This window comes from Gopherus flavomarginatus, chromosome 11 (genome assembly GCF_025201925.1).
Source record: "Gopherus flavomarginatus isolate rGopFla2 chromosome 11, rGopFla2.mat.asm, whole genome shotgun sequence".
In the NCBI taxonomy this organism is placed as follows: Eukaryota; Metazoa; Chordata; order Testudines; family Testudinidae; genus Gopherus; species Gopherus flavomarginatus.
The window spans coordinates 13438167-13454413 of NC_066627.1; the positions used below are offsets into that span (position 1 = coordinate 13438167).

General features: G+C 42.8%; 1 protein-coding gene across 1 annotated transcript; it reads left to right on the forward strand.

The window, feature by feature from the left end:
* Window positions 1-13708: 13708 nt before the first annotated feature.
* Window positions 13709-14683, forward strand: LOC127030808 (olfactory receptor 11A1-like). Its single transcript, XM_050917541.1, has one exon. It carries the CDS (start codon window positions 13709-13711, stop codon window positions 14681-14683), a length of 975 nt encoding a protein of 324 aa, XP_050773498.1.
* Window positions 14684-16247: the final 1564 nt, after the last annotated feature.

Here is a 16247-nt window from a genome sequence, read left to right on the forward strand (position 1 = left end):
AGCCCTTTCAGAATAAGGTGACCATTCATGTAGCCTACAGCATCTGAAAGCCCTTAGGTAGCATTATGAAGCAAAGGCTAAGAGACAGTTCACACTGGCCAGAGTCAGGGATCCTCTGAGCCATACTGTTGGAGGATGTATTTTGGCTCAAACTCTCCCCATCCCCTTTGTCTCTCAGTCCCCACTGAAAGGCTGAGTTTCAGTGAGCCCAGTTCTTAACACAGGCCTCTGACACCTTCTCCCTTTACTCTTCTGCTCAGGGTTTTACTCTGCTTCCCTGCGGGGGGGAGAGTACCCAACTTCCAGCAATTAAGACTTCCCAATGTCTTTCCAGATTCTCCACTGATATTTATTGATTCCAGGCCAGATAGTTCTAGTGGCTCTATGTCTCTGACATGTAGCCTGCTCTCCCATGTCCCGGGAGAACATCATTTCTTTCCCCGAAGGGGTAGTGACTCCAAGGGGGCTGGTACAGAAGCCATACGGGAATTCCCCACATTTTCCGCATCCACTAGGGAATAGATTAGGAACCACACTGCTGAGCATTATGATGTCTAATCTTTAGGCACCTAGACAACAGAAAAACCTGAGTTAGGTGTCCAGGCTGCCTGTGTAAGGCACAGAGAGAGATGGGCACCTAAAAATGGGATCCACAAAACCCAGCAAACTGGGTGGCTCCCCTACTAAGCCAGATGCTGATGACAGGAGGGTGTCCTAGGCTCCGTTCCTCTTCGGGAAGTTGGCACCTATTTCTGCTTGGCACCCACAATCATAAGCACTCTCCTAGAGTCAGGTGTCTTATCATACACAAAGAGCAAGTCAGGCACCTTCTGTTCAAAATGGCTTTCAGTTTCAATTAAAGGGGAAAAAAGTGAAAGCAATGTCTTCACACGAGAGAAAGAGACAGAGCATGGTGAGTATGATTGTTCAGTAAAAAGCTACAGCAACTCTGGGAAAGATTTTTCAAAAGCACAAATGGTAGTTAAGCACCAGACTCCCAGGAAAAGTCAAACGCTTCTAGGTGACTAGTTGCCATTTGTGTCTGAAAATCTCCATTTCTGAAAACAAAATGACATTTAAATGAACCAGTAGAATAGAGTAGAACAGAATGAAATAGATGATTTTTTTACACAATGTTTTTATAACAAAAAATCCCATTATATTCCGAAACTTACCTTTTAGCAGAAAAATTGACTGCATCTTCCAAATTTCCCTTTTTTCCCCATCCTAAGATAATCATCATTACTCTTACGTATTTTTGGGTACTTTTAAATTTTAGATAATTAATCTTAATTTGATTCTGAAACAAAAATGTTAAAAAATATTGATTTGAAATTAATGCTGGTCTGAAAATGCTGAGTTTGTTCTGCAGAAAATTTTAACTTTGCATCAAAAAAACAAAAAACTGAATGTTGGCCTATTTTTCTTAGTCATAAACACAATTTTTTGGCAGAAAACTTAATATACAAAAAAAATTGTAGAAAAGAAAAGTAGTGTTGTTCAAAAGCTTCCATAAAAGCTGCCTTGCATTCTATTTTCCAACCAAAATTTAAATGTTTTTGATGAAAGCACACAGTTTGCACAACATTTTCATTTAGTCCCAAACCTAATTTTTTGTTGGAAAAACAATTCAGTTTGGAGTCAGAGTTACGAGGTTGCTTGCACCTATATCCTCTTTCTGGTCTCTCCATATGCACCTCCTCAGGTGTTGACTCTCCTCTATCATTTCTAGAGGTTATTAAAGTACATTATGTAGATCCCTGACAAGGATTTCATGTACCCAACGCAAAGCAAGAGGAGGAAGAAGAGTTAGGCCCGGATCCTCAAAGGCACTTTGGTGTTGCACCATTGACTGTTGCAATGCCTAACTTTTAGGCACCTAGCTACCCGGTGAATTCACAAACTGTGGCTAAGGTGCCTGGGCTACCTATGCGATGTATGAGGAAAGAGAGACACCTAGCAACGCTATCCACAAAAATCAGCACACTGAGCAGCACGCTCCCTAAACTAGCCAATAACAGATGCTGATATGTCATAAACTGCACCCCTTTGGGGAGTTAGGCACCTGACTTAGAGGGAGGCATCTGTTTATGCTTGGGATCCCCAGCTGGGAACCATGTCCTGGAGTCAGGTGACAAAGCTGTTTCTTATGAGAAAGGCTTCAGCCCATATTTAACCTCAAGCAAAGTGACTGGGGATGGGGGCAGATATGAATGAGGAGTCCTGTCCCTTTATAGCCCCTAATATAGTGGTTAAGGAACAAACATAGAGATGTGAGAGACACCAGTTCAGTTCCCTTCCTTGCCTGATGTGGTTAAGGAATTTGAAATTAGAGCACTTCCACCTCTTAGATGAGTGCTGTAACCACTGAACTATGAGATAGCATGAAGTGGGTCCTTCCTGTTGGAATGGTTTCACTATGCATAAATAAATAGGCTTTGGGCCAAAGGGAGAATGAGAATGGCTCTGTGTCCATCCAGCGGTTAAGCACTCTCCTTTGAGGTGGGTTGCCTATTCAAATTTCCACTCTTCATCAAACAGAGAAAGGGATTGAACTGGGGGTTGCCCATATCCCACGTGAGTTCCCTAAGGGAAATTGCCTACACCTCTGCTCCTCCCCCACAGACATGTTATGTGGAGTTATGGGTGACGTGGAGAACATCTACCAGATCAGGTGAGATGGGCAGTGCAACATCTAGTTTCATCTGGTTTGAGGAGCCCAGTGGGGCTTAGGTGTGAGAGAGGCAGCAGGGTGCATGCCCAATGACAAAAATTTAAGCTCCCTCAGGGACTTTAACGGCCAAATGTAGGTGACAAGGGGTATTTTGGGCCTGCAGGGTTAGGCAGCATCTTAGCAGGGTTTTGGAGGACCTCAGTGGCACCTAAATGTTAGACTTAGGTACCTAAGGTGGGAAGCGAGGTGTCACTTTCAGAGTTAACTGCACCTTTGACTCCACTTCACATCTGGTCTTCTTCACAGGCACCTCCTTAAATTTCAAGCTCCCAGATGCCCTCTCTGCAGTGGGGTCTCATGTTTGTCTCCCTCCAGACCCGGGGTTTAGGCTTGCAGTCCCTCTACACCTCACTGGGCTTTCCCCAGCAGGACTGATCAGGGTCAAGCTCCTGTGATCAGCCTTTCCCCAGAGACTACAATAGTGTATCCCAGGCACCAGTCAGCCTTCATGAAGCAAAATGCATTTATTCTTGGGGTAAAGCATTACAGAGACAACATTAAAAAAAAGCAATAGAAGTTCATGTTTTATATGTTCAGCAGGCAGGATCGAACGTGGGGCCTCTGGAGCTAAATGCATGAGCCTCTACTGCATGAGCTAAAAACCACCTGGCCTTTAGCTAAAGCTGTAGCAGACTCATTAATCTTGCTCTAAGTGGTCTCAGTGCCACTACATGAGACAGAGCAACACACCTAGGTGGTGTGTGAGTTACATATGCTCAAAGCTTACCAGAGATCACCCATCAAACTTACGGGTTCCTAGTAGGCCAAAGTTCATCCAACCCTTCTGAAAGGGTAGGGGGCCTCTTTGAAAGAGGGTCCTGTCTGATTTCTGAATCAAAAGACCATGCTGAGTCAGTTTAAACTCAGCCTTTTTATACTAAATGGCCTTTCTTTGTGTGTTGGTCTCTAGAAAACCCAGCCTGAACCAGTATATGTAAGCATCTGTCTGGGGTTGTTTACAACCTGAGACGACACCTTAATCTCTCTCTCACTCTCTGTTTTTGGTTCTTGGAGAAGCTGTGGCAACCTTTCCCCTGGAACTAGCTTCAATCTTCGAGTATCCATAAACTTAATTTAACACTGTCTCCAAAGAAATGGGGTTTAATATCTGTCACACTAGTGCCTTAGTCCTTTGGTGGATGTGAGTCTTAGTGAATGAACTAGCTGAAAATGTTCAGTTGAAAGGCTTTCTGGAGTGAAAATTATATATTTGTCAAAATGGACGTGTTCATAAAAACTATCCATTTTCATTGAAAAAAAATTCAGGCTTTTCTTGTAAAGAAGAATTGGTGAGGAATATTTGATCAGTCAAGGAAAGGGATGACCTTGCTTATGAGTTTCCTCAATGCTTCTTTAACCTCCTTGTTCCTCAGACTATACACAATGGGATTGAACGGTGGAATCACAACGACATAGAGCAGGGAAAGGATTTTGTTGAGATGAATGGACTGAGATCCCGTGGACACAATGTATGTAACGGTCAGAGTCCCATAGAAAGTGGTGACTACTATGAGGTGAGAGCTACAGGTGGAGAACGTCCTCTGCTTCCCACTCTTTGATGGGATTTTGAGGACAGCCAGAAGGATATGAATGTAGGATGTGATGGTCAGAAGGAAAGGGATCAGTGATACAATGCAACATGAGACAAAAATCGCTACCTCCATGTTATAAACAGATAGCTAAGGGTTAATGTCTCTTTCACCTGAAGCACCTGACCAGAGGACCAATCAGGAAACCGGATTTTTTCAACTCTGGGTGGAGGGAAGTTTGTGTCTAAGTCTTTGTCTGTCTGCCTGCTTTCTCTGAGCTTTGGAGAAGTAGTTTCTGCTTTCTAATCTTCTGTTTCTAAGTGTAAGGACAAAGAGATCAGATAGTAAGTTATATGGTTTCTTTTCTTTGGTATTTGCATGAATATAAGTGCTGGAGTGCTTTGATTTGTATGCTTTTTGAATAAGGCTGTTTATTCAATATTCTTTTAAGCAATTAACCCTGTATTTTGTCACCTTAATACAGAGAGACCATTTGTATGTATTTTTCTTTCTTTTTTATATAAAGCTTTTTTTTAAGACCTGTTGGAGTTTTCTTTTCTGGGAAATTTCAGGGAAATTGAGTCTGTACTCACCAGGGAATTGGTGGGAGGAAGAAATCAGGGGGAGATCTGTGTGTGTTGGATTTGCTAGCCTGGTTTTGCATTCCCTCTGGGTGAAGAGGAAAGTGCTTTTGTTTCCAGGACTGAAAACGGAGAGGGGGAGTCACTCTGTTTGGATTCACAGAGCATGTGTCTGTGTATCTCTCCAGGAGCACCTGGAGGGGGGAAGGGAAAAAGGATTATTTCCCTTTGTTGTGAGACTTAAGGGATTTGGGTCTTGGGGTCCCCAGGGAAGGTTTTTCAGGGGGGACCGGAGTGCCCCAAAACACTCTAATTTTTTGGGTGGTGGCAGCAAGTACCAGGTCCAAGCTGGTAACTAAGCTTGGAGGTTTTCATGCTAACCCCCATATTTTGGACGCTAAGGTCCAAATCTGGGACTAAGGTTTGACACTCCACCATGTAGGTGTCAGAACAGGACAATTTCAACAGTGGCATCAAGTCACAAAAGAAACGGTCAATTTCATTAGGGCCACAAAGAGTTAAACATTTTGCCAGAAGCAATTGCAACACAGCAGCCAACAGAAATCCCCAAACCCACGTGCCAGCAGCCAGCTTAATGCAAAGATTCCAGCATTGAGTCTGCATAGTACAGAGGCTGACAAATGGCCAGGTACCGATCATAAGACATGAGCATCAGGAGAAAACATTCAACAGTCCCTAATGCACAGAAGACGTATAACTGTGTGATACAGCTGGTAAAGGAAATACATTTGTCCTGTTTCAGTAAGTCCACAAGCATCCTGGGGGCAATGTTAGAGGTGTACAGGATCTCCAGAAAGGAGAGGTTACCCAGGAAGAAGTACATAGGAGTGTGAAGACTCCTATCAGCTGATAACCTGATTATAATGAGGATATTCCCCAACGTGGTCACTAGATACACCATGAAGAAGAGGGGAAAGAGGAAAATCTGCAGATCATGGAGATCGTCAAAGCCCAGGAGTATCAATGTGCCCACAATGGTTTCATTTTCAATTCCAGGGTCCTCCATTATTTATTTCTAGATGCAAATAAAGAAATAATAGTAATAACAGAAGTTATAAACGTAACCCAACTAAAGCTTTTTATTTATTGCCCTTTATTTGGATTTGTAAATAATAAAAGTGCAATCATACAAAATCTGTATGTGCCCTCCTTTAATTTGCAAGTTATAATTAAATAATATACAAATTATACAGGGGATGCTTCATATAGTGTGTTAGATATTTCTGACGGCAAACAAGAGGGAGAGTTGGAGAGAGAGAGAGTGTAACTGATAGATACATATGGTAGCACTGTGTAAGCTGAAAACTTCTCTCTCTCACCAACAGAAGTTGGTCCAATAAAAGATATTACCTAAATCGTCTTGTCTTCCTCCAATACTACAGTATCAAAGGGTAGCCGTGTTAGTCTGTATCCACAACAACTAGGAGTCCAGTATCACTTTAAAGACTAACAAATTTATTTGGGCATAAGCTTTCCGGGGTAAAAAACCTTGCATCTGAAAAAGTGGGCTTTTACCAGAGAGAGAGAGAGAGAAACTTTATAACTGGCTGATCGGGAATCTCTGTGCATTCATATCTTCCATCTCATATGGTTGAAGAAGGCATTTCACTTCTTAATGTGTGTACATGTTCCTGTAATATGTGTACATATTCAATTAAGCTGATTGTTGGCTACATCAGTGTATCTCACTATCCTACGTGGCCCCCATTATTGGAGTAGTCAAACACCTCACAATTATTCATGGATTTTATCCTCACAACCCGCCTGAAAGCTTGCCCTACGCAATGCCATTCTGGTTTGGTTTGGCTTCCTAGATCTTTATAAGCTCTCCTCCTAAATTTGCTTCATCTGCTTTCTTCATTCATTCTGCAAGGAGCATTATTATCCATGTTTAAACAGAGCTGGCTGTGCCATCTTATTTATATATTCCTCCAGGTATTTTTTTTTCACATGGCCCCTGGGATGCATTCCCCAGAGGCTGAAAAGAAAAGTTCTGCAACATTATAGTGAAAAGAAGAATTCTTCAAGGCCTAATTTGAGCTCCCTCACACCAATTCCACACCAGCCTTCTTCCCAATTCACCCCATGGTTATGCGAAGCAACTTCTACAGTCATGGGTGGGTTAACAAGATAACAGGTCATTGGCTATTTTGGAAGGTAGGTTCTGGACTGCAGGAAGCTCTAGGTTGCAGATACCACTATACCTTGAAGACTGTTGAGTTAGAGTTAGGTCATGTCGCCAACTCTTGCAATTTTATCATGAGTATCATGCTATTTACATAAAGCCCCGGCTCCTGGAGGCACATGATTAGGTGACAATCCCAGCTTTCACTAAAAACAAACAACAAAACATTTGTAGCCTTCATGGTTGTAGAAAAGCTTGAAAAAGTAATTCCTAATGACTCCGACACTAGAAGGCAAATAATACACACCTAAAAATCATTATTTTTGAAAATCTCATGATTTTGGGGGCCTGTCTCATGATCCTAGAATTGTTAGGGTTGGTGATCTTGATTATGTAATGTATAAATACTAATGAACTGAGTATAAAATACCCTAAGAAGAACAGCAAACTGATTTTATTGAAGCCTCTTTATGATAGTCCTCATCCTGGTAGTATCTAAGCCGCTCACAATGATGCTCACAACACCTAACTTCCAGGCATCTAGAAAATCACAGGAACAACTCTGTGATCTACAAAGTCTGAGCTAGGTGCCTGGGCTGTCTATACAATGTATATAGAGAGATAGACACCTTACAGAGTGATATACAAAAAGCACGTACACTAGGCGGGAAGATGCCTAAGCTAAGCAGTGAGAGCCTCCTTAGCTCTGCCCTTAGTCTCCTGGAGATAGCTGCCTGAGTCAGGCTGTGTGGAGGTGCCTCTCTCTGCTTGAGATTCACAGCCAGGAGCCCCTCTCCTGGTAACAGGCAGCTTGGAGACCTCACTTGTTTCTTGTGACACTGAGCTAGGTGCCTGCCTCGCTACCCACAAAATGTCTGGAGCAAGAGGATGGAGCCTCCACTCACCTTATAACTTTTAGCCCAGTGGTTAGAACACTGATGTGGGATGTGAGGGTCTTCCTGATTATACCCCTGCATGCTTGAGCAATATTTTTATTTTCCTCCATAGTCATCTGTCCAAGTTTCCACTTCTTATAAGCTTCCTTTTTGTGTTTAAGCTCACCTAAGACTTCTCTGTTAAGCCAAGCTGTTCACCTACCATATTTGATATTCTTTCTGCACATCGGGATGATTTGTTCCTGTGCCTTCAAAAAGGCTTCTTTAAAATACAGCCATCTTGGATGAGGGAGAATTGAACCTCCCACATCCCCAGTGAATGCTCTAACCACTGAGGAAAAGCTATTAGGGAAACAGAAGCAGACATGTTTTGATTGGGACCCAATCTGAAAAGTGGTCTTTGAGATGGATTGGGTCCCATATGCAAGTTGGGCAGATAAACCCCTATCTTCCCCCAGTTCATGGATCCCCTCTGGAGCTTATGTGGGAGGTGAGGCAGAAATGCACATGACTAGAGTGAGAAATTTAGGTGCTAAGGGAACTGCTACTAAGAATACTTGGGTGTTGGGTGAGTTTCGGTGCCTATAGGGCTCATTGGGAGTTTTGTGAATCATAGTGGAGATGAAAATTGGGATTTACGCATCTAAGTACCTCTCTCAGTCCCACCTAAAATGATTTGCCTAAGGTCATACATGGAACCTGAAGCCTGGTCTTTCAAGTCCTAAACTAACACCCTAGCCACTTGGACCATCTTTTCTCTGCTCAGCAGAATCACAACCCCATAGAAAAATAAAGATCACAGGCTGGGATTTTCAAAGCAGCCAAGGTATGTGTAAGTTAGGCACTTAATTCACAGCAAAATTAAATAGAAGTTGGGAGCATCTAACTTCCTTAGACTATGTATCCAGCCAGGATACCTCAAATCTGTAGTGACTCGAAGAAGGACTTCAGAATAATGGCACCATGGAGCTGAGTCGTTTTGTGTAGCTCAGATTCTAGATCAAATGGGCTCAGTTCACAAAGGCAGGCCCTTATCCAAAACTCAACGTAGTCAATAGAAAGTCCTCCACTGACTTCAATGAGCTTTGGATTAGACCTCCAGTTCCCCACCCCATCCCACCCCCAAAATGCTACCCTTGCAGGTTCATGGCGGATCTGAGAGTCAATGTGAGTCCTTTGTAGTTCACACGTTACAGAACACAGTAACGTGAGGCTGGAAAGGACTTTGAGAAGATAATCAAGTCCAGCACTTTGTGCTGAGGCAGGGACAAGTTGACCTAGACCTAGACCATCTCTGACCATCCAACCTGTTTTTATAATCCTCCAATGACAGAGATTCCACAACCCTCTCTTGGAAGCCAATTCCAGAGCTCAGTTACCCTCATCGTTAGAAAATTTTTCCTAATATCTAACCTAAGTCTCCCTTGCTGCAGATTAAGCCTATTACTTATTGCCCTATCCCCAGTGGACAAGGAGAACAATTGATCACTGTCCTCTTTATAACAGTTCTTAACGTATTTGGAGATGGTTATCTGGTCCCTCCTCAGTCTTCTTTTTTCAAGACTAAACATGCTCAGTTTATTTAATCTTTCCCCAATAGGTCAGGTTTTCTAAACCTTTTATCACTTTTGCTGCTCTCCTCTCGACTCTCTCCTATTTGCCCACATTTTCCCTAAAGTGTGGCATTCAGAACTGGACACAATACATGAAATGAGTCCTGACCAATGGTGAGTACTGAGGGACAATTACCTCCTGTGTCTTACATATGACACTCCTGTTAAATCCCAGAATGATAGTAGCTTCTTTCACAGCTGCATCACATTCTTGACTCATATTCAATTTGTGATCCACTATAACCTCCAGATCCCTTTCAGCAGTGCTACCGCCTAGCCTGTTATTCCCTATTTTGTAATTTTGGATTGGATTTTTCATTCTTAAGTGCATTTTTCTTTATTGAATTTTATTGCCTTTGCATTTGTCTTTATTGAATTTCATCCTGTTGGTTTCAGACAAATTCTCTAATTTGCCCAGATTCTTTTGAATTCTAATCCTGTTCCCCAAAGTGCTTGCAACCCCTCCTAGCTTGGTCTCAATTTAAAATCTTATAAGCAAGCTCTCCACTCAATTATGCAAGTCATTAACAAAAATATTTAACAGACCCAGGAGTGACTCCTGTGGGACCCCATTAGATACACCCTCCTACTAGGAAAGTGAACCATTGATAACTACTCTATGAGTACAGTGTGTCAACCAGTTGTGCACCAACTTTATAGTGATTTTATCTAGACCACATTTCCCTAGTTTGCTTATGAGAATGTCATGTGGGACTGGGTCGAGCAAGATATAGCATTTCTACTGATTCCCCTCCCCAATCCCTAGGGCAGTAACCCTGTCAAAGAAGGAAATTAGGTCAGTTTGGCATGATTTGTTAATGACAAATCCATGCTGACTCTTGTTTATAAGCCTGTTATCCTCGAGGTGCTTACAAATTGAATGTTTAATCATTTATATCAGTATCTTTCCAGGTATCGAAGGCTTATTGGTCTATAATTGCCTGCGTCCTCTTCCCCTTTTTAGAAATAAGTAGCATGTTTGCCCTTCTCCAGTCCTGAGGGACCTCATCTGTCCTCCATGAGTTCTAGAAGATAATTGCTAATGGTTTCATGATTGCTTCAGCTAGTTCCTTAAGTACCCTAGTGTCACAGATCCACAGGGTGGATCTATGCCCCAGCCTGTGCCAGGCTCCAAGGTTCCACACAGAGGCCTGTGTCCCCCAAGTCAGGCTGGGCCTTTGAGACCAACAACCCCCTTCTCTGTCCATGACTCCCCTCAGTGAATCCAGCCTAGCCAGACTCCTGCAGTGGCTTGTACTGCACCCCTTCAGGGCGCAATGCTCCCAGTGAGTATTTGCAGTGACAGCAGGCAGTCCTTCCAAAACAAGGTAACCATGTATTAGTCTTCTGGCATACAGACTCTGAAAGTCCGTAGGTTATCATAGGGAAAGAAAGGTTAAGACATAATTCATGCTGGCATAGCCAGTGCCACGACCCAGCCAATCTACTATGGACTCATTCCAATTGCTGTCTCTTTCTCTCTATCAGTCCCTTTCCCACTCCCAAAACCAACTGCTCTCCCTTCTGTCACCTCTGTATTCTCAGGCTGGGCCTCTCCTTGACTTCCCTATTGAGAAGTGGGAGAAAATCTCCTTCTTGGTTGTTGGTTGCTAGGCATCATTGTTCTGGCTATTGGGGGTTTCATTGTCTTCTTGGATTTTCCACTGGTAGGGGTTAGCCTGGGCCAGCCCTTTAATGACCCATTCAGTCTGCTCCAAAAAGCAAGACAACACACACTCCTCATACTTCCTTTGCTGTTCCAAGAGCAGACGTAACCCTCTTGCACCTAATGCGTAGCAACACAAAATATGAGAGAAACAGAGGCAAACAGAGGCTTAATGAAAATACTACAGAAAAGACAGCAACCGCTAGCGGTTCTGAGATTGCTTCAACTAGTTCCTTACATATTCTTAAAATAGCCCCTTAGAGCAAATTTTTGCAAAATTACCTATGAGATTTAGGAACTTAAGTCCCATTCTTTTCCAATTATCCTTAAGCAGCTAAGGGACAGACTTTCAAAGGTACTCAGGCATCTGAAGATGCAAACAAATACCTAATACATTCTTTAAAAACACATAAACAGGTTAGGGGCCAGATTTTGAAAGGTATTTTGGAACCTAGTGGGATTTTCAAAAGCATCTATCTGCCCAAAACTCATTGATATCAATGGGAGTTAGGTGCCTAGATATTTCTGAAAATCCCACTAGGCATCTAACTACCATTCAAAATAGACAGTAGAGCTTTAAGCTCTCCATCACATACCCCCATCTTTTTTCAGATAGGGTAAATCAGCCATAATTCCATTGGGTAAATGGATCAGATCCCCAGCTGGTGTAAATGGATGTATGCCGATTTATCCCATCTATGTATCTGGCCTCCATTGTCTGAAGAGGGACCAGCACTGAAAGGTAACTTGCGCATGCTAGAAAAAGAAACATTTTAATGAAGCCTTTGGGGAAGCAAATTAGAATGTGAAGCTTGTACAGGAAAATGCATCAGAACCTATAAAAGACCCAAACTCTGGGAAAATATTACCTGCCTAAATTCTCGGTGGCAGAAAGCAGACAGTACATGACCCTGGGAAGAGATTGAAGGCACCACAAGAAAAAGCAAGAAAAGGGGAACTGAAGATACCAGAGGGTGATCAGCAAATACCCAAGAAAAGTGTAAGATGTTCTAAAGCAGCATGAGAGGTGAATATGACTGAATTTTTGGCTTAGAAAGAAAATGTGTAGGGTCAAACCCAAGGGGTCTTTATTTGGGTCTTATTCAGGTTGGTTAAAGTTGTCCAAAAAATGGCTTATTTTTTCTGCAAAAGAAATTGGGGGGCCGGAATTTCATCAACATTTTCAGAAGAAAATTTGTCCTTTTCATCCTCAAACTGAAAACTGGAAATTTTGGGCTGAAAATCAAAGAAATGGGACAATCCAATTTTCCTTTAAAAAAAATTCTGTTGGAAAAGTTTTCACCACCCCTGCTCAGACTAAGCATGTTATGTGCATGCAGGAGTGAGGGATACCACAACAATACATAAGTACTCATGTAGCCTCAAAAACTTCAATCAATAGGAATGAACAACAGTGGCTGGAAAAATTTAAACTTTAATATTAATATTGCTCCCAAAATTTTGTCAATATTTCATATGGAAAAGAAAAAGAAAAATTGAGAGCTGGTAAAAAAAGTACATAAATTTCCTTCTCTGCTCCATTTTTTGTAGTGATTTTTTTTTTACAAATGTAAAAACAAAAGTGGATTTATCCTAATTTTAATCAAAATTTTGAAATACTCAAGATGGAATTTTCAAAGGAGCTTGAGGGCAGTTTGATGCCTAATTTGCCTTGCTCATTGGAAAATCCGACCACAGGAATTCAATGGGAATTCTGCTTAATTTCAATGGGAGTTGAGCACTTAACTCTCTGAGGCTCCATTGAAAAGCCCAACGTCAGGCTTTTCCAACCAACTCTAGGGTCATATTATTGTAGCGTTAGATAACACTTTTGGGTTAACATGTTAATCTGCATGAGATGGAAACTGATACAGAGGAAGAAGAAGAAGAGGAAAATGAAGAAGAAGCAAAAGAGGGACAAAGGGATAAGGGAGTTAGAAGAACAATGCTGAATTAGAGAGAATGAGGATGCCAGCTGAGGAGCTACTAACAGATGAGATGTGGCAAAACCAAAAATGATTAAAGGTCTAGAAAACATGACCTGTGAGGGAAGATTGAAAAAAAAAAACCTGGGTTTCTTTATTCTGTAGAAGAGAAGACTGAGAGGGGACATGTTAACAGTTTTCAAGTACATAAAATGTTATTACAAGGAGAGGGAGGAAAATTGTTCTTAACCTCTAGGACAAGAAACAATGGGCTTAAATTGCTCAAGGGAGGTTTAGATTGGACATTAGGAAAAACTTCCTAACTATCAGGGAAGTTAAGCACTGGAATAAATTGCCTAGGGAGGTTGTGGAATCTCCATCATTGAGGATTTTTAAGAGCAGGTTAGACAAACACCTGTCAGGAATGGTCTAGATAATACATAGTCCTGCCATGAGTGCAGGGGACTGGACTAGATGACCTCTCGAGGTCTCTTCCAGTTCTATGATTCTGTGATTATAACATTATTTGATCATGAAAGGGTGATCAAAAAAGTGTGTCTTGCAGTGTCTCCCAGGACTGAGGTTCAAAGGCTCAAGGACACCTCTCTTAAATCAAACATGGCCAAACTACTCAGGCTAAATCAAACAGCCATCGATGGATTCATCCTCTTAGGATTCTCCGATCTCTGCGAGTCTCAGGTGCTGCTCTTTCTGTCTTTTCTCATTATTTACATTGCAACAATCACGGGAAATGTCTTGATTGTGGTAACAGTTCTGTCCCAGCATCGCCTTCATACCCCTATGTACTGGTTCCTGAGCAATTTGTCATTCCTGGAAATCTGCTACACCACAAATATCATCCCCAGGATGCTACTTGGTTTCCTGTTGGAGAAGAGTATAATATTATTTCCTGTCTGCATGATACAGTTCTACCTCTTTGCTTCATTGGGAACCACAGAGTGCTTGCTCCTTGTTATGATGGCTTATGATCGGTACCTGGCTATATGCTATCCACTGCACTATGCAGCTGTCATGACTGGCAGGGTCTGCACCCAGTTAGCAGCTGGTTCCTGGGCATGTGGTTTTCTGATACCCATGATAACAGTATCTGTGGTGTCCCATCTGACATTCTGTGGTCCCAAAGAAATCAACCATTTTTTCTGCGATTTCAAACCTCTCGTAAAACTTTCCTGCACGGACTCCTACTCAGTCGAAACCACTGTTAGCATCTTGTCCTCGGTTGTAACCTTGGTCCCATTTCTCTTAATCCTGGTGTCCTACACTCACATCCTCAGGGCCATCCTGAGAATTCCTTCTGCCACCGGGAGGCAAAAGGCCTTCTCCACCTGCTCCTCCCACCTCATTGTGGTCACCACTTTCTACGGGACCCTGATTGTCATGTACGTAGCCCCCTCAGCAAACGACTCACCAGCTCTTAACAAGGTCTTCTCCCTGCTGTACACCACAGTGACCCCCATGTTTAATCCCATCATATACAGCCTCAGAAATCAGGAAGTTCGAGAGGGTGTGAAGAAACTCCTAAGGACAATGGTTTTGAAGGGTAGCAAATTCAAGATCACATTATGCAAATAAGAATAGGACCATCTATCTAATTTATCTATCTGTCTATCCATCTATCTATCCAATACACCCTACACCATGATGTCTATGTGATCATCCTTCTTTTTTAATCCCTCTTGAAATCAACCACAAACATTGCAATGACCTTGATAACCCTGACAGTTAGGGGATTTGGTGAGTAACTTATGATGAAGGATTTCTGGAGCTACCTGCAACCCTTGGAGATGAACGAAATGCTGGGGAAGTTGATCGTAAATTAAGAATGGCCCTGTAGCTAAAACAGAGGACTGACAGTTAAGAGATTTTGTTGCTGGTCCTGACTCTGCTGGCAGTCTTATTTTGCAAGTCATTTCCTCTCTCGGTGCCTCAGTTTCCTTATGTGTAAAATGTATTGTAATAAATCTCTGTAATGTATAGCTTTAAAATCCTTGTGTATTAGATTTCATAGAGAGGATATTATGTATTAATATTGTTGTTGTCACAGTTTCAGGGTTAAATGCAACATTGGCCCTCTTCCCCCACACCTCCAGCCTTCCTTGAAGGCATCCACTTAAGGTTTTAGGCTTCCAAGCTGTCACTTCTTTAAACTGGGGGGTTTAAAGCTTGCAGTCCCCTGAACCTCAATAGGTCTGACTGGTGTCTAGTACCATTGGTTAACAATTTTTATTTTTTTATAATTGGAGATATATCAATCTCCTGAAACTGGAAGGGACCTTAAAAGGTCATTGAATCCAGCCCCCTGACTTCATTAGCAGGACCAAGTACTGATTTTGTCCTGGATCCCAAGGTGGTCCCTTCAAGGATTGAACTCACAACCCTGGGTTTAGCAAGCCAGTGCTCAAACCACTGAGCTATCCCTCCCCCTTCTCCAGAGCTGATAACAGTGTATAGCAGTTGCCAACCAGCCTTCAAAAAGCAAAATACATTTATTCTTACAGCAAAAGCATACAGATAAAACATGTAAAAAACAATAAAAGAATCTATATCAGCAGTTCTCAGCCCACTGCCCACAGGCTGCATGCGGCCTAATTAGCACACACCTGCGGCCTAGCTCTGTGCTAAAGGCTGCAGGGCTGCATGGGGCCAAGTTACCAGCTGCCTTGTTGCCCACTGCCGCGGGGTCTGGTATGCCCGGCTGAGCAGACTAGGGGTCAGGGTCACCGGCTGGCCCCACGTGGCAGGGTCCAAGGCTGCTGCCCTGCCAGTGCCGAATGGTGGATTCTGGAACTGCTGCCTGGAAGAGGGTCTGGGGTTAGCATTGAGGCTGTCTGCCAACCCATGGGGTCAGTATCCTGGCTGCCGCCTGGCTGCCCTGGCCCCATGTGGCCAAGCCCAGTGTCGGGGCTGCCACTGTGCCCTGCACAGATGGATCCATAGTGCTTGCGCTCCTGGCCCCACTTTGGGAGGCACTGGGCATAGGGAGCCTATGGGGAGACAGAGCTGGGGGGGACATACTGTAGTTCTCAACCTGCAACCTAGATGATATATTGTGGCCCACATGCGTCCCATAATGATAAATAGGTTGAGAACCACTGATCTATATCCATGCCAAAAGTTTGCCAAGGTCACCCCCCTA

Bases quoted from the DNA above. Each gene is read 5' to 3' on its own strand.
- LOC127030808 (XM_050917541.1), top strand. From the start codon at position 13,709: ATGGCCAAACTACTCAGGCTAAATCAAACAGCCATCGATGGATTCATC.